The 17,791-nt window shown below is 28.9% G+C and overlaps 3 protein-coding genes across 3 annotated transcripts; 2 read left to right on the forward strand and 1 right to left on the reverse strand.

Annotated features, from left to right (window-relative positions):
* The first annotated feature begins 901 nt into the window (after positions 1-901).
* Positions 902-5,996, forward strand: Mpcp1 (Mitochondrial phosphate carrier protein 1). The gene is made up of 5 exons (XM_075309932.1): positions 902-1,060; positions 4,475-4,642; positions 4,712-5,288; positions 5,353-5,543; positions 5,620-5,996. The coding sequence occupies exons 2-5, from the start codon at positions 4,501-4,503 to the stop codon at positions 5,778-5,780; spliced, it is 1,071 nt and encodes a 356-aa protein (XP_075166047.1). The 5' UTR covers positions 902-1,060; positions 4,475-4,500; the 3' UTR covers positions 5,781-5,996.
* A 5,551-nt stretch (positions 5,997-11,547) lies between these two features.
* On the forward strand, positions 11,548-15,033 carry LOC142238003 (ATP-dependent RNA helicase DDX24). Its single transcript, XM_075309490.1, has 10 exons — positions 11,548-11,823; positions 11,889-12,404; positions 12,737-13,169; positions 13,226-13,549; positions 13,604-13,723; positions 13,791-14,107; positions 14,181-14,316; positions 14,374-14,557; positions 14,622-14,753; positions 14,828-15,033. The coding sequence occupies exons 1-10, from the start codon at positions 11,623-11,625 to the stop codon at positions 14,988-14,990; spliced, it is 2,526 nt and encodes an 841-aa protein (XP_075165605.1). The 5' UTR covers positions 11,548-11,622; the 3' UTR covers positions 14,991-15,033.
* Positions 14,742-16,888, reverse strand: LOC142238004 (sister chromatid cohesion protein DCC1). Its single transcript, XM_075309491.1, has 6 exons — positions 16,737-16,888; positions 16,589-16,670; positions 15,427-16,317; positions 15,201-15,364; positions 15,037-15,137; positions 14,742-14,955 (listed from the first exon to the last, which is right to left on the reverse strand). The coding sequence occupies exons 1-5, from the start codon at positions 16,790-16,792 to the stop codon at positions 15,038-15,040; spliced, it is 1,293 nt and encodes a 430-aa protein (XP_075165606.1). The 5' UTR covers positions 16,793-16,888; the 3' UTR covers positions 14,742-14,955; position 15,037.
* Between the last annotated feature and the right edge of the window lie 903 nt (positions 16,889-17,791).

Genomic DNA, 17,791 nt, shown 5'->3' on the forward strand with positions numbered 1-17,791 from the left:
AAACGTTTGACCTCAAATATTTTCAAAAATTCACAATTTTTTCAGATTTGTTCCATTTTATGAATTCTTACTCCGTTTTTAACGTATTTGAAACAAAAAAAAGTTAAAATTACCCATTAAAAGTATGAAGAACCCAAGTTATAAAAAATTGAATTAAAAGAACTTCCTTAAAATAGAGAACATTATTGGGAGTGCATCTTCTGGAAGTGGTTTTAAAGTTGTGCCTTTTGGAAGAACTTCCAAATTTTTTTGCTGCGATTATTAATAACAAAATTTTTGTTGTGTGTAATCGATGATTTCAATCACCTATCATCGAGTGTAGCATAGACTTTATGCCTATTCAAAAAATTTTGCTATTTCCTAAAAAAATTGAAGATTTTTTCATATGTGGCTGTTCTCTTTGTTCAATTGCAATAATCTCTTATTGTTGCATAAATACTGGCCTTGCTGTTGAGGGAGAACTGTAAGATGGTAATGAAATTTATTTTTAAAATTTTTCTTCTTTTGCATGCAACATGAAAGAAAGCATCTCACGCACAAACAAATTTGAAGGCAATGAGAATTGCACTCAGAGTACATAGCATTTACATACTACTAGAATGGTATAACTCATAATTGATTAACATGAAAACTATTGAATTTATCCAACAAATATAAATAAATCCATCTACAAAATTAATTTAAAAAATAAAACTTTTACAATTCTTATAATATTTAAAAATTCTTTTGGATAAAAGCTCTTTAGATTTATTCGAAATAATTGAGTCTTTTTCAGTTTTTCTATTTTGAGTTATACCATTTTTCAAATATAGCAGTTTGGTGGCAATTTCTCTTAAGGAAGTACAAAAAATGTACTTGCATTAAAATCTTTTTCAATTCAAAACCATAAAAAAATCTCATTAAATTTTCAAACCAATTTTGAAAATCATTTCAGTTGTTGGGTGTTTAACGAACGCGTAGCAGCATACGCTAATTCCGATACCAATTCAAAACGAAATTTATTCTTTCCCCCACAGCAGATAAATTTCGGTCTGAAGTAATACTTTTTTATTTAAATAAAGTGAGTTTAGAAAATCGATATCATAAATTTCAATAAAACCGTTTTGAAGTGGACTAGTAATCGCAAATATGGACATAGAATTTAAAATTTGCAATGTTATGCAATGTGTTTAGAAAATGTCATTAGGAGAAAAATAATGAATATATCCTATATAGTATATAAATAAGTGCAAGTGCAAAATATTGAAATTAGGAAAAAATATTTAATCAAAAAAATTTTAAAATTATAAAATAATTAACTTTCGGGATTTCAAAAAAAGGTGGCGATCCTAAATATAAATTAAATTTTAATTTATATTATTTGTAATTTGTAGTCTCCAATATTTACTATTTTCCAAAATTATTAGAAATTATCATTATGAATTCTATCAAAAAGCCATTTTTTTACAAAGTGTTAATGACCTTCGGGGAAAATTTTCACGGTGACAAATGCACCGAAAGAAAACCGAGTTACATCATTTTTTGGCATATTACAACAGAAGAATATAACCTCAAATCGCCAAGTTGTATCTCAGCATTATAATAAAAAAAATGCCATATGTTAGGCTTGATTCCAATACCAAAAAAATTAGAAAATCATTGTCATTAGTATCGAAATATACCTTGAACCTGAAAATGTAAAAAACTACATGGTATTGAAAAAAAATTAAATTGTTTCTTTGCCAAAATTAATTTAGCATTGATTGAAAATACCTTTAAACAAATTAGAATTTAAATGCAATTTGTAACAATTTTTCTGTTTTTATAGAAAGACCAAAGCATAGTTTTGTGGTTTTTGAAAAAATAAAGAAAAAAATTATTTTAAATATTAAAAAAATGATTGTAACCCACAAATTTTGGAATAAACACTCATAAAAAGTTTACTTGAATTTAAAGATTTTGACCTTCCCTTAAGGATTTTGGTCCTCTTAAGGGACATATTATTTGTTTGCTGTTATATATTTGCATTTAATGATCTAGCGAACAACAATTCTTAAAATGTTTATGTTTTAAATTTTTTGATTTTAAGAACCAAAAATTGTTTTTGTTTTTTTGTTAAAAGCTTTGCTTTATGTCTTAATTTAAGAAATATTAAATTTTTTGAGTAATTTCTTGTATATTAATTTTCATAAAATTTAATTTCCATTGAAAATTTTCACAAAATTTCATTTCTATAGGAAATTTTGTCAAAATTTCATTTCTATATGATTTTTTTAATTTAATTTCCATAGGAATTTTGTCAAAATTTCATTTCTATAGGAATTTTGTCAAAATTTCATTTCTATAGGAAATGTTGTCAAAATTTCATTTCTATCGGAAATTTTGCCAAATTTCATTTCTATAGGAATTTTGTCAAAATTTCATTTCTATAGGAAATTTTGTCAAAATTTCATTTCTATAGGAAATTTTGTCAAAATTTCATTTCTATAGGAAATTTGGTCAAAATTTCATTTCTATAGGAAATTTTGTCAAAATTTCGTTTCTATAGGAAATTTTGTCAAAATTTCATTTCTATAGGAAATTTTGTCAAAATTTCATTTCTATAAGAAATTTTGTCAAAATTTCATTTCTATAGGAAATTTTGTCAAAATTTCATTTCTATAGGAAATTTTGTCAAAATTTCATTTCTATAGGAAATTTTGTCAAAATTTCATTTCTATAGGAAATTTTGTCAAAATTTCATTTCTATAAGAAATTTTGTCAAAATTTCATTTCTATAGGAAATTTTGTTAAAATTTCATTTCTATAGGAAATTTTGTCAAAATTTCATTTCTGGAGAAATTTTCACAAAATTTTGTTTCTATAGGAATTTTTGAAAATATTTCATTTCTATAGGAAATTTTGTCAAAATTTCAATTCTATAGGAAATTTTGTCAAAATATCAATTTTATAGAAAATTTTCACAAAATTTCATTTCTATAGAAAATGTTCACAAAATTTCATTTCTATATGAAATTTTGTCAAAATTTCATTTCTATATGAAATTTTGTCATAATTTCATTTCTATAGAAAATTTTCATTTCTTTATGAAATTTTGTCAAAATTTCATTTCTATAGGAAATTTTGCCAAATTTCATTTCTATATGATTTTTTTTTAATTTAATTTCTATAGGAATTTTGTCAAAATTTCATTTCTATAGGAAATTTTGTCAAAATTTCATTTCTATAGGAAATTTTGTCAAAATTTCATTTCTATAGGAAATTTTGTCAAAATTTCATTTCTATAAGAAATTTTGTCAAAATTCATTTCTATAGGAAATTTTGTTAAAATTTCATTTCTATAGGAAATTTTGTCAAAATTTCATTTCTGTAAGAAATTTTGTTAAAATTTCATTTCTATAAGAAATTTTGTTAAAATTTCATTTCTATAGGAAATTTTGTCAAAATTTCATTTCTGTAGGAAATTTTGTCAAAATTTCATTTCTATAAGAAATTTTGTTAAAATTTCATTTCTATAGGAAATTTTGTCAAAATTTCATTTCTGTAGGAAATTTTGTCAAGATTTCATATCTATAGGAAATTTTCCTAAAATTTCATTTCTATAGGAAATTTTGTCAAAATTTCATTTCTGGAGAAATTTTCACAAAATTTTGTTTCTATAGGAATTTTTGACAAAATTTCATTTCTATAGGAAATTTCGTCAATATTTCATTTCTATAGGAAATTTTGTTAAAATTTCATTTCTATAGAAAATGTTGTTAAAATTTCAATTCTATAGGAAATTTTGTCAAAATTTCAATTCTATAGGAAATTTTGTCAAAATATCAATTTTATAGAAAATTTTCTCAAAATTTCATTTCTATAGAAAATTTTCACAAAATTTCATTTCTATATGAAATTTTGTCAAAATTTCATTTCTATAGAAAATTTTCATTTCTATATGAAATTTTGTCAAAATTTCATTTCTATAGGAAATTTTGTCAAAATTTCATTTCTATAAGAAATTTTGTCAAAATTTCATTTCTATAGGAAATTTTGTTAAAATTTCATTTCTATAGGAAATTTTGTCAAAATTTCATTTCTATAGAAATTTTGTCAAAATTTCATTTCTATAGGAGATTTTCTGAAAATTTTATTTCTATAGGAAATTTATGCAAAATTTCATTTACATAAGAAATTTTCACAAAATTTCATTTCTATGGGATTTTTTGTCAACATTTCATTTTTATAGGAATTTTCACAAAATTTCACTTCTATAGGAAATTTTGTCAACATTTTCTTAAATTTGAAAAAAAAAAATACTAACTTATTTTTACCGTGTTACAATTTGTAGATTAATTTCCTTAAAGTTTTCTAAGCTAGGCTACATTTTCTCTCAATTCATTTTTAGTAATAATATAAATAAATTTTTGTTTTATTGTTTTTTTTTCCTTTTTTGATGAATACTGTTAATGATGATATAATTTCCTTTGTCCTTTATTTTTTTTTCTTTTAGGATATATCTGCCATAAACCCAACAATATGTTGTTCTCTTCACTGATAGAAGCTGCCCAAAATTCTCCCTTTAAGAAACCATTCACCACAGCTAGCTGTGAACCAGCTATGGAGAAGGGTCAATTAACCAGGACCCACAATATCCAAGCTGCGGCAGTTGCCGAAGGTGGTATGTATTCAACTGTACAGTAGTACAAAAAGTAAAATAATCACTAAAAACATTTTATATATTTCATAGATTCATGTGAATTTGGTTCCAACCACTACTTTGCTCTATGCGGTTTGGGTGGTATAATTTCCTGTGGTATTACACATACTATGGTTGTACCATTGGATTTAGTCAAATGTCGTTTGCAAGTCGATCCTGCCAAATACAAGAGTGTATTCAACGGTTTCAAAGTGACATTGGCCGAAGATGGTTTCAAGGGCTTGTCCAAGGGTTGGGCTCCCACATTCTTCGGTTACTCTATGCAGGGTCTCTGCAAATTTGGTCTCTATGAAGTTTTCAAAGTTATGTATTCCAACATTATTGGCGAAGAGAACTCGTATTTGTACAGAACAGGATTATATTTGGCTGCATCTGCTTCGGCTGAATTCTTTGCCGATATTGCTTTGGCACCTATGGAAGCTGCTAAGGTTAAGATTCAAACTACACCTGGTTTTGCCAATACATTGCGCGAAGCTCTACCAAAAATGTCAGCCCAAGAAGGTATGGGCGCTTTCTATAAGGGTTTGGTGCCATTGTGGATGCGTCAAATTCCATACACAATGATGAAGTTTGCTTGCTTTGAAAGAACTTTGGAATTGTTGTATATGTAAGTAAAATATGGGATGGTTAATCTAAAGAGACTTCTGATAAAATTATACAAAATTGTTTAGGTATGTTGTGCCTAAACCACGACAGGACTGCACAAAGGGTGAACAATTGGTCGTTACATTTGCTGCTGGTTATATTGCTGGTGTATTCTGTGCTATTGTTTCACATCCAGCTGATACTGTAGTCTCAAAATTGAATCAAGCTGCCAAGGGCTCAACAGCTTTGGATGTAGCCAAACAATTGGGCTGGAGTGGTGAGTATCAGAAATGAAAAGAATTTTGTGAATTTATATCTTTACTTGCTAAACTGTATGAATTTAATATTGCCAGGTTTGTGGGGAGGTTTGGTTCCCAGAATTGTCATGATCGGTACCTTGACTGCTGCCCAATGGTTCATTTACGATGCTGTTAAAGTATATTTGCGTATGCCCAGACCACCACCACCAGAGATGCCCGAATCTTTGAAAAAGAAGATGGGCATTACGAATTAGGTTTTATTTTGTTTTTAGCTAATATTTTAATTTAATGAATAAATCGCAATTGCGTTATTCGTAAGAGCGTTCCCCAATCCGCACAATTTTGTGCTTATGCATATGTGTATGTATGTGTAAAATAGTGGCCTAAACGGAAATAGTATTCGAGAACAGATTCAAATGAACGAATATAATTTTAATAAATTCAAGGACGTCATTGTTCAAACAAAGTTATGTTTAGTGTTCGTTTTATTGGTCTTTTATGGAGTTGCGAAGTTATAAACTGAATTATAGATCCGTAGCTTAAATTTATGAAGTTACAGAGCATTTGTAATACTATGGGAATAATGGAGCGGTATGATTTTCAATAGCCCATTCACATTAGATCCGAAATCTACTTAAAATCGATTAGAAATCCTTTTTTAAAGTGAAATGACAGTTGAAATCTAGTTAAAGTGGATTTTGAAAATGAGGTATTATAAAAACGTGGCTAAAATTCATTTACAAAGAGCTGTAATGCCAGGTGAACGGTAACATGTCCTGGCCAGTGCTGCCGCTACTACTTCAATCGAAGTATTTTGCTTCATTTTCACAAAATTTACTTCGTCACTCCTTCTTCCAAAAATCTGCTTCACTTTTTGTTCTGCTCCAAATTTTTAAATTTTTCCCCATATTACCTCATTGTTTTTCCTATTCCTTTAATTACGATGAACATAGCGGTTTTAATCATTGAATTATTAACCGATGTGGACCAATTTTTGCATAGTTGTTAGGTTAGGTTAGGTTAGGTTATGTGGCAGCCTGATGTATCAGGCTCACTTAGACTATTCAGTCCATTGTGATACCACAGTGGTGAACTTCTCTCTTATCACTGAGTGCTGCCCGATTCCATGTTAAGCTCAATGACAAGGGACCTCCTTTTTATAGCCGAGTCCGAACGGCGTTCCACATTGAAGTGAAACCACTTAGAGAAGCTTTGAAACCCTCAGAAATGTCACCAGCATTACTGAGGTGGGATAATCCACCGCTGAAAAACTTTTTGGTGTTCGGTCGTAGCAGGTATCGAACCCACGACCTTGTGTATGCAAGGCGGGCATGCTAACCATTGCACCACGGTGGCATAGTTGTTAGAGACCATATACTTACACCATGTACCAAATTTCAGCCGGATCGGATGAAATTTGGTTCTCTTAGAGGCTCCGCAAGCCAAATCGGGGGATCAGTTTATATGGGGGCTATATGTAATTATGGACCGATGTGGACCAATTTTTGCATGGTTGTTAGAGATCGTATGCTGAAGCCATGTACCAAATTTCAGCTGGATCGGATGAAATTTGCTTCTCTTAGAGTCCCCGCAAGCCAAATTTGTGGGTCCGTTTATATGGGGGCTATACGTAAAAGTGGACCGATATGGCCCATTTGTAATACCATCCGACCTACATCAATAACAACTACTTGTGCCAAGTTTCAAGTCGATAGCTTCTTTCGTTCGGATGTTAGCGTGATTTCAGCAGACGGACTACTTCAATTTTATTCAATCCACTCCACTTTTTTCCAAAATCTACTTCACTCAATTTTTCACTAGCGGCAGCACTGGTCCTGGCATCTGAAGAGAGAGCACCTTTGTGCACTCTCGGGAGAACCAGTCTCTTTTCTTCACAACCGGAATGTAATCTCCCTCTCCACGCAAATCTTCATTTCTGAACAGCGTCTGTGTGTGCCGGCAATAAGGCACGATTTGTTTCGATCGCCGATCATTTTTTGGTTGTATCTTTGAGAACAAGATTACTCAAAAAATAAGTAGAGGGCGAATTTTACACCAATTTTGGTCTTGGGCCCACGGTTACCACATTTGGTAGAATCCTACCAAAAGTGGTAGATTTTTTTCTGTTTGGTAGAATTCTTGATGGTTTGCTCGATTTTGCAAAATATTCCTCTCCAACTAAGAGGTACTACAAAAATTTTTTATAGACATACAATTTTGTCTGTTTTCTATAGAAATAAAATACAAAAAAATGGACAAAATTTTCTATAGAAATAAAATTTGACAAAATTTTCTATCGAAATAAAATTGTGACAACATTTTCTATGGAAATAAAATTTTGACAAAAGTTTCTATAGAAATAAACTTTTAACAAAATTTTCTATAGAAATAAATTTTGACCCATGTTTTTTTTTAGAAATAGTATTTTGACAAAATTTTGTATAGAAATAAAAATTTTGACAAAATTTTCTAGAGAAATAAATTTTGACCCAATTTTCTTTAGAAATAAAATTTTGACAAAATTATCTATAAAAAAATTGAATATAATTTTCTATAGAAATAAAAATTTAACACAATTTGACACAAATATAAAATTTTGACAACATTTTCTATAGAAATAAAACTTTGAAAGAATTTTCTATAGAAATAAAATTTTAACCAAGTTTTTTTTATAGAAATAAAATTTTGACAAAATTTTCTATAGAAATAAAATTTGTACAAAATTTTCCATGGAAATAAAATTTTGGCAAAATTTTCTATAGAAATAAAATTTTGACAAAATTTTCTATAGAAATAAAATTTTGATAAAATTTTCTATAGAAATAAAATTTTGACAAAATTTTCTATAGAAATACAATTTTGACAAAATTTTCTATAGAAATAAAATTTTGACAAAATTTTCTATAGAAATAACAGTTTGACAAAAATTTCTATAGAAATAAAACTTTGACAAAATTTTCTATAGAAATAAAATTTTGACAAAATTTTCTATAGAAATAAAATTTTGACAAAATTTTCTATAGAAATAAAATTTTGACAAAATTTTCTATAGAAATAAAATTTTGACAAAATTTTCTATAGAAATAAAATTTTGACAAAATTTTCTATAGAAATAAAACTTTGACAAAATTTTCTATAGAAATAAAATTTTGACAAAATTTTCTATAGAAATAAAATTTTGACAAAATTTTCTATAGAAATAAAATTTTGGCAAAATTTTCTATGGAAAATAAAATTTTGACAAAATTTTCTATAGATATAAAATTTTAACAATATTTTCTATAGAAATTAAATTTTGACAAAATTTTCTATAGAAATAAATTTTGACCCATGTTTTTTTTAGAAATAGTATTTTGACAAAATTTTCTATAGAAATAAAAATTTTGACAACATTTTCTAGAGAAATAAATTTTGACCCAATTATCTTTAGAAATAAAATTTTGACAAAATTATCTATAAAAAATTGGACAAAATTTTCTATAGAAATAAAAATTTGACACAAATATAAAATTTTGACAACATTTTCTATAGAAATAAAATTTTGTGTAAATCAGTAACTAATCAAGCTCGATGTTATGACCTCGAGCTATAGAAAATTTTGTCAAAATTTTTTTGCTATAAAAAATTTTGTCAAATTTTTTGCTATAGAAAATTTTGTAAAATTTTTTGTGCTATAGAAAATTTCGTCATATTTTTTTTATAGAATATTTTGTATTTTTTTTTTTTTTTGTTATAGAAAATTTTGTCAAATTTTTTGCTATAGAAATTTTTTCAAAAATTGTTTGCTATAGAAAATGTTGTCAAAATTTTATGTCCATAGACAATTTTGTCAAAATGTTCTTTCTATAGAAAATTTTCTTTCTATAGAAAATTTTATCAAAATTTTATTTCTATAGAAAATTTTGTCAAAATTTTATTTCTATAGAAAATTTTGTCAAAATTTTATTTCTATAGAAAATTTTGTCAATATGTTATTTCTTTAGAAAATTTTGTCAACATTTTATTTCTATAGAAAATTTTGTCAAAATTTTATTTCTATACAAAATTTTGTCAAAATTTTTTTGGTATAGAAAATGTCAAATTTTTTTGCTTTAGAAAATTTCTTCAAATTTTAGCGATATAGAAAATTTCGTCAAATAGTTTTTGCTATAGAAAATTTTAACAATTTTGTTTTTGCTATGGAAAATTTTGTAATTTTTTTTGCTATAGAAAATTTTGTATTTTTTTTTTTTGACAAAATTTTGTCAAAATTTTTTTCCTATAGAAAATCTTGTCAAAATTGTTTTGCTATAGAAAATTTTGTCAATTTATTTTTATCTATAGAAAATTTTTTCAAAATTTTTTTGCTATAGAAAATTTTGTCAAAATTTTATTTCTATAGAAACTTTTGTCAAAATTTTATGTCCATAGACAATTTTGTCAAAATGTTCTTTCTATAGAAAATTTTGCCAAAATTTTATTTCTATAGAAAATTTTGTGAAAATTTTATTACTATAGTAAATTTTGCCAAAATTTGTATACTATAGAAAATTTTGTATCTTTAATTAAAAAAAAAAATATATTTATATTGAAAGCTTTTTTTTACTTTTCAATATATGACCCGTAAGTCGAACATCAACTTAATTCAACACTTTTCTTAAAAAACGCAAATCTAGAAAAAAATTAGATCAATTATCATGCTAATGTTTTCGATCAAATCAAATTGTCAATGACAACTTATCTAAAACAAAAAAAAAATCAGCCCCGTTTGTTTTCCTCATTATCCCTTATGTATTATCACAATTGATCTGGCAAAAATAAAAAATGAGAAAGAAAATAAAAACAATGAACTCAAACGGAAGGTATCCGTATTCGAAATTGTCTCGTTTTTTGCACTTTTTTGCAGTTGGTTATTTGTGGTATTCAAACACTTTTCCTGACAATTCGTATATAGAAATAAAATTTTAACAAAATTTTCTATAGAAATAAAATTTTGACAAAATTTTCTATGGAAATAAAATTTTGACAACATTTTCTATAGAAATTAGTTAGTTAGTAGTCCGTTGTAATTTATATAAATTGGCCGCTAAGTGACTTCAAATTACATGATGAAAATAAATAAAAAAAAAAATAAAATTATGACAGGTTTTCTATAGAAATAAAATGTTGACAAAAGTTTCTATGGAAATAAAATTTTGACAAATATATCTATAGAAATAAAATTTTGACAAAATTTTCTACAGAAAAGAAAATTTTGACATTTTCTATGGAAACAAATTTTTGCAAAATTTTTAATAAAAATAAAATTTTGCCAAAATTTTTAATAAAAATAAAATTTTGCCAAAATTTTTAATAAAAATAAAATTTTGCCAAAATTTTTAATAAAAATAAAATTTTGCCAAAATTTTTAATAAAAATAAAATTTTGCCAAAATTTTTAATAAAAATAAAATTTTGCCAACATTTTCTAAACAAATAAAATTTTGTCAAAATTTTTTATTTAAAATTTTGGTAGATTATTTTTAGTTCGAGTGGCGACCATGCTTAGGCCCCTTCCCATATAAGCAATATATATTATTTTTTTTTTTCAAAAAAAAAAGATATAAAAACGAGAATATTAAAAATCCAAGCGTATCATTTTTGGGTTCGCGTTAGCCAACTTTAGACCATATTCATAGGAGAAAGTCTCAAACTCAGGATGAGGAATAACAACGCGCATCATTTTGGATTCGCGTTAGCGCACTTTGGACCCTTATTCTAAGGAGAAAGTCTAAAACCTCCTTAAGAATATCGCTAGAGTTTCGCGTTAGTCCAGGTGTCGATGTGTCGAAGGGTAGACATTTCCGACAAATTCTTTACTTTACATTTTCTCTTCAAAATATACGCTTCTGCCCCCAAAACATTTTCAACAACTTCACTTTGAATATTTATTCAAAAAAAAATTATTAAAAATCGAAGAAACGCAAAGTTAATATTTTTTTTATAGATGTATTGGCAACTCTGTTATTGTCTCAGTTGACAGCATAACAACCCTGTTTTGAAAGCAAGAAAATCATAACAAACAATAACACGTGCCGGGATAGAAGATTGTTTTCTTCGTCTCACAGAAGGAACAATAATGGTTCAAAATAAACAGAAAGGTGGCCCAAAGGCCAAACTACCCAAACTTAAGACAAAATCTCCTAAACAAAGTGCAGGTCAATGGGAAAAAGTTAAACTCAAAGGTAATGTTATCACTGAGGATGGGGTAGGCTTAGAAGGTCTGATTGGGCTGGAAGTTTTGGAAACTTATGATCCATCTCTTGTTGAACTTTCAAAGGTAAGATATATAAAAATTCCAATAGCTAAACAATGTTTTCATGTCTTTCATATTTTTTACAATAGCCTAAAAGCACTCGTAAACAAAAACGTATGGAACGAAAAAAAGAATCAAAGAAGACTAAATCAAAATCAGATAGCAACGAAGAAACTGCTAGTGAAGATGAGGAAAATGACGATGAAATGTCCGATTCAGATTCCGAAGAAAGTGATTCTGGGGAATTTACTAAAAAGAAGAGTAAAAAAGAATCCTATAAAGATCGTTTGGCTATGAAACTGGAAAGAAGACGTCAGAAAAGAGAGGAGCGTAAGTTACAAAGGAAATTGTCGAAGAAGAAGGGAGTCACTGTGCCAGATAAAGAAGATAAGGACAATAAGAAATCCAAAGAGCAAGTGAAGAAACGCAAAAAGCAGGAAGAATCTTCTGATGATAACGAGGAGGAGGAGGAACAAAACGAAGATCGTTTTAAGTTTCTGAGACCACCGCCCAATGACGATGAAGATAATGGAATGGATGATAGCAATGAAGATGAAGCTCCCGAATTGGTGGATAGTAATGCTATAAGCATAGATGATCTTGAGGTAAAAATTTTATATGTGAGAGTAAGAGAAGGTGCAATTTATAAAACTATTTTTTCCTATCCTCATAAAAGTTAGCCCATGACCTGTTTTAAGAAAAACGGAGAGGAACTATTTCCATATATCTCACTATGAACGTAATACAACTTAATTTCTTTAAACATTGTTATGTCTTTTGTAATGACAACTTTTCCAAATTTTTAAAAGCCCATATGTTATATCGCATTTCCCAGCTTTGAAATAATTTAAAAGTTGCGAAAATTTAAAGGGATTTTTTTTATTTGGTCGAATTCTTGAAAACTAGAAAATTTTAAACTCTTCACTTATTTTTCCAGGGTTGGAATGGTTTGGGTGTCCCCCAATGTATTTTAAAAGCTCTAGCTGAAAAAGGTTTTAAATCGCCTACAGAAATTCAAGCGCGAACACTTCCTGCGGCTATCATGGGGAAAAAGGATATTCTGGGAGCCGCTGAAACCGGTAGCGGAAAAACCTTAGCCTTTGGCATACCTATTTTAACGGGTATTATGGAATTGAAAAGAAAAAAATCCAAAACTGGTATAAGAAAACCTTTAGCAAAAACGAAGCAATCGAAAGAGGACAAAGAGGAATTCGAAACGGAAGATATCTCTATGGAGGTTGATTCGGATATGAGTGATAATGAAGAAAAAGAGGATAATCAAAATCCACTTTATGCTTTAGTTTTAACACCCACCAGAGAATTAGCTGTACAAGTTAAGGATCATTTGGTGACTGCTGCAAAGTACACTGGTAATTGTGATAGTAACAAAAAAAAATGTCTTTAGCTAAAAAAAACTTTTTTTCAGGAATAAAAATTGCTGCGATTTTCGGAGGCCTATCGGTGGCTAAACAAGAGCGTCTTTTAAGTAAACAACCAGAAATTGTGGTGGCTACACCGGGACGGTTTTGGGAACTCTATCAGCAGGACAACAAACATCTAAGAAATTTAGAGGACATCAGCTTCTTAGTTATTGATGAAACCGATCGTATGGTGGAGAAGGGTCACTTTGAGGAACTTAGAAGTTTGCTTAAACTTTTGAATGACAATGAAGAGAAAAAACAATCCAGACAAAATTTTGTATTTTCTGCTACATTGACATTAGTTCATGATCTCCCAGAACATCTTCAAAGTGAGAATACAGTGAATTTGAAATTTAAACATTAATATAAAATCTGTATTTCAGAAAAAAATTTTGGCAAAAAGCCAAGATTTATTAAACAAACTTCGGAGGTGAAGATTCAAAGTCTCATCGATGAATTGGGTATATCACAACCTAAAATTGTAGATATTACAAGATCACAGCGTAAGCATTTTTTTACCCATAGCATATGAATTATAATGAATACAGAGTATTTTTTCCCCCATCCTAGAAACTGCTCAAAACTTAACGGAATGTCGTTTGATATGTCCCCTAGATCAAAAAGATTATTACTTATATTATTTTGTTCATAGACATCCTGGACGTACTATTGTTTTTTGCAATTCCATTGATTGTGTCAAGAGATTGGCCAACCTCTTTGGCTTACTACAATGTGAACCTTTACCTTTACATGCGAATATGATACAAAAGCAACGTTTGAAAAATCTTGAACGTTTTCGCGATAATCCTTGTGGTTTATTGATAGCCACCGATGTGGCGGCACGTGGTTTGGATATACCTAATGTGGAACATGTCATACATTATCAGGTTTGTTTTAAATCCCCTAAAACTAATAAAACTGCTAAACCTATAATATGAAAAATATGAAAATCTCTTTCAGGTACCCCGTACTAGTGAAAATTATGTCCATAGATCCGGTAGAACGGCCAGAGCAAATAAAGATGGCATAACTGTAATGTTTATGGAACCGGGAGAAGTCAAAAGTTATGTAAAACTTTACAAAACTTTGGAGCGAAGTTAGTAATTTGATACGCATCATTGTTTGCTTACCTTATCATTTTGTCAATTTGTAGCTGAAGATTTGCCATTGTTTCCCGTTTCTGATCGTTATCTTGGGGCAGTCAGAGAACGTGTTGATTTGGCTCGAGAAGTTGATGTACAGGAATTAAAATTGAAACGTATACAAAGTGAAATGGGTTGGATGAAAAAAACTGCCGAAGAAATGGATATGGTTATAGATGGCTATAACGATGAGTCGTAAGTTGTTAAATGGTTTTTCTTTTTATTTCTTTTCCAATTGACTGGCTTCTTGTATTTGAAGTGGTGGTAGTGATCAGGATGAGGATGCTTTTATCATTGAAAAACGCCGTAATCGTATACATTTGGCCAATACTAGGCATCAATTGAAAACCTTACTATCCAGGCCAATATTTCCCAAAGGTTTTAGTTTCAAGTAAGTTCTTTGAAGATTTCATTTTTTTTTTTATAAATAACTTTATAACTATTTTTCTTTAACTAAAAATACAGATATCCCACTGCTAGTGGCGGTTTACAAGTTCCAGAAATGTCTAATGGCTCAAAAATAAACAGCAACAATGAAAAGCCCAACAGTGCTGTAAAAGCCATGCAAGAGGCCATTGAAGATATGAAAAAGGCTAAGAAAATGCGTAACAAAAAGAAAAAATCATAATTATGTGAATATAATTTTTAATAAAAAAAACGAAAGCAAAATATACCTTAATGTTTAGTAACATAATATCTTACACCATTTTCCATTAAGGATCTAGCATGTTTGGCCATTAGCGTAGAAACCGAAAGAACAGGTGTAGTAAAGCATCTGGAATACAAGAAAGTAATAACAAATAATGATTACAAAACAAGGATCCACCCTGGGACTTACTCTATATAAGGTTCTATTTCATCCAAGGTCCATTTTGATTTTGTTTTGAACAAAAGACGCATACGATCATGTATATTTAAAGGTAAATTATCTTCGGCTAATGATCGTATACAAGGTACAGCTCCCTCCTTATCAAATATACCCAATCCCCTTAAATATTTTTCCTAAAATTAAAAAAAAAATACACAAATAAATGGCAATCACATTAATAAGGGCAAAAACTTACATCGCATTTCATTCCTTCGGGTACAGCCTCTTGCCATGTACTTAAGAATTCATCTACTCGGAATTTTAAACCAGGCTGCAAAATATTTTGCGCCACAATACGTGCCACCAATTCTTCTTTGTAGGTAAAACAATTTTCCTTGCCTTCCGTGGGTGTGGTATACAAATCGAATAGACCTTCTACAATTTGTTTTGGTGCTATACCCTCTAAAGCATTTATGGTCTCTTCACGCTCAACTTCATCCAGGGCCCAAGAGTTTTCTGCTATTATACCAACCATTAAATTGACAATACGATATTCATATTCACACTCCAAAACTCTCATCCAGCCTTCGAATTCCATGGCTCGATATTGTTTAAGACCCTCTAGAAATTGTTTACGGCTACATTGTATGGTATCCAGTAATTGATCGAAGGTAAAGAGCAATTTACGATCGATATCCTCTTCATGTTCTGGCCCTGAATAACGTGTCATTTGCAATAGATCTCCAAGTTTACGAAATCTTGGTCGTATCTCACGACATTCAAAATACTCATGGAATATTTTGAGAATTTTCTTTTGTTCAAGTGTACGCTCCATAAGTAAATCATCATCGGCACTATCATTTAAACTACGCTCCAAAGAAGTATTATTGCCCGTGCGGGGACTTTTCAATGGTGATGTACTGGTGGCAGCAGCATATTTTAAATCTGGTACTAGTAGCAAACTATTGGATATTTCAGCTGCTTTTATATCGTAAGTTTTCTCATCGGTACAGAGGACTACTTTCTCATTTTGACCACCTTTGAAAAATAATGATTGTCCTTCCTCTATTTGTTTGATCATATGATCATCTAATTCCAAAAGTTTGAGATTATCACTTATTATTTCTGCCGATGGATAATAAATGGCCTGTGATGAAATTAAGAGTAAATAGATCAAGTAATTTAGTAAGATTTCCAAGTATATTGATATAATTATTGGAAGATTAAAATTAGAAGAGGTTTCACCAAAGGAGCTTAAAGTTCAATTAGGCTTAATATTGATAGTAAATGGCCACTCTATATGAGCAGGACTTACCTGCTATTTGAACCGTAAGTTAATAACATTCAAATTTCAAATATGCGATCTTTACGCGAACAGTGTAAAGTTTATTTAAAATATGATCCAGTAAAATAGTTACCTGTGTAATGTGAGTTAGATTTCGTTCATCCAATTTTGCATGTTTAATAATTCCCTTAACATCGTCCAAATTACGTTGATACCTGCAAGTACAAACAGCAACAATAAATCAATTTCACCGCCTTTCACAAATAAATTTTGTTCCTTACAAGTATTCTTCTTGTTGATGCTCCTCCACTTCCATATACGAAGGATCTTCTGCCATTTCGGATAATAACAGAATTTGAGCTGGAATTGGAGCAATTATGTTTACTATTGGGACAATTGGCGCCAACACATTCAACACCTGATTATAGGAAGTGTTCACAATAACAAATTTTTAAGAATGTGGCAACAACGACAATAGTTAGAAATCAGTGTTGTCTACTTTTTTTAAATTTTCTTAGAATCTCGACAAACTCAATGGTGATGAGCATTCTTCATATGGAAAAACATACCTCTAACGGAAATTTCGTTTGCGTGCCAATAAAACATCCTTGCAATGTATTTCGGAGCAACTCTAGTTTAGCTATACCTCGTAAAAAATTTTTTTTTTTTTGGGTCGATAGAGAATTAAATTTGACATCAAAGTAAAAAGTAACCGGTTGGCGGTCGCAACCGGTTAACCGGTTATTCGAGCCTAAAGTGTAAGCAAATAATCGTTAATAAAACCGGTTTTGGTGAACCGATTACTTTACGTGTTTTTGAACCGGTTTTGTTGACAAACCCGGCTTTTAATCCAAAAACGCTCGATGTAAAGGTACAAAATTACTGAGTAGCTGTAAATTCTTTAATTAATTTTTTTAATTTTTATTTATTTTTTTATATATATATTTTTTATTTAGTTTTTAGTTTTTTTTTTTATTTAGTTTGTATTATGTTATATCATTTTTTTATTTATTTTATTGAGTCTCTTTACTAGCTTTTTATGTTAGTATTGCTGTCTTACTCACATATTCATGTTTTTTTTTACTTTTTTATTTTTTTTTATTGTTCTTATTTTTTAATTTTTTAAATTGATAATTTAATTTATTTTTTTTAATAGTTTTTTTCTTAATTTTGTTAATTTGTTTTAATTATTATGTATTTGTTAGTTTCAAATTCAGTTTAGTCACTTATTGATACTATTTTTGTTATTAATTTCTAGTTTTTAAGCGCATAATTTTTATAATTTGTTATTATTGCTATGTTTGTGTAGTTTTGGAATCCGTATATGGCTTTGCGG

The sequence above is a fragment of the Haematobia irritans genome, chromosome 5 (genome assembly GCF_050003625.1).
Source record: "Haematobia irritans isolate KBUSLIRL chromosome 5, ASM5000362v1, whole genome shotgun sequence".
In the NCBI taxonomy this organism is placed as follows: domain Eukaryota; kingdom Metazoa; phylum Arthropoda; class Insecta; order Diptera; family Muscidae; genus Haematobia; species Haematobia irritans.

Coding starts and splice junctions, on each gene's coding strand:
- Mpcp1 (XM_075309932.1), top strand. CDS start 4,501: ATGTTGTTCTCTTCACTGATAGAAGCTGCCCAAAATTCTCCCTTTAAG. Junction 4,643..4,711: donor TGCGGCAGTTGCCGAAGGTG/GTATGTATTCAA, acceptor TATATTTCATAG/ATTCATGTGAATTTGGTTCC. Junction 5,289..5,352: donor ACTTTGGAATTGTTGTATAT/GTAAGTAAAATA, acceptor AAAATTGTTTAG/GTATGTTGTGCCTAAACCAC.
- LOC142238003 (XM_075309490.1), top strand. CDS start 11,623: ATGGTTCAAAATAAACAGAAAGGTGGCCCAAAGGCCAAACTACCCAAA. Junction 13,170..13,225: donor GACTGCTGCAAAGTACACTG/GTAATTGTGATA, acceptor ACTTTTTTTCAG/GAATAAAAATTGCTGCGATT. Junction 13,550..13,603: donor TCTCCCAGAACATCTTCAAA/GTGAGAATACAG, acceptor TCTGTATTTCAG/AAAAAAATTTTGGCAAAAAG.
- LOC142238004 (XM_075309491.1), bottom strand. CDS start 16,792: ATGGCAGAAGATCCTTCGTATATGGAAGTGGAGGAGCATCAACAAGAA. Junction 16,671..16,736: donor CATCAACAAGAAGAATACTT/GTAAGGAACAAA, acceptor TTGTACTTGCAG/GTATCAACGTAATTTGGACG. Junction 15,365..15,426: donor CCGAAGGAATGAAATGCGAT/GTAAGTTTTTGC, acceptor TTTTAATTTTAG/GAAAAATATTTAAGGGGATT.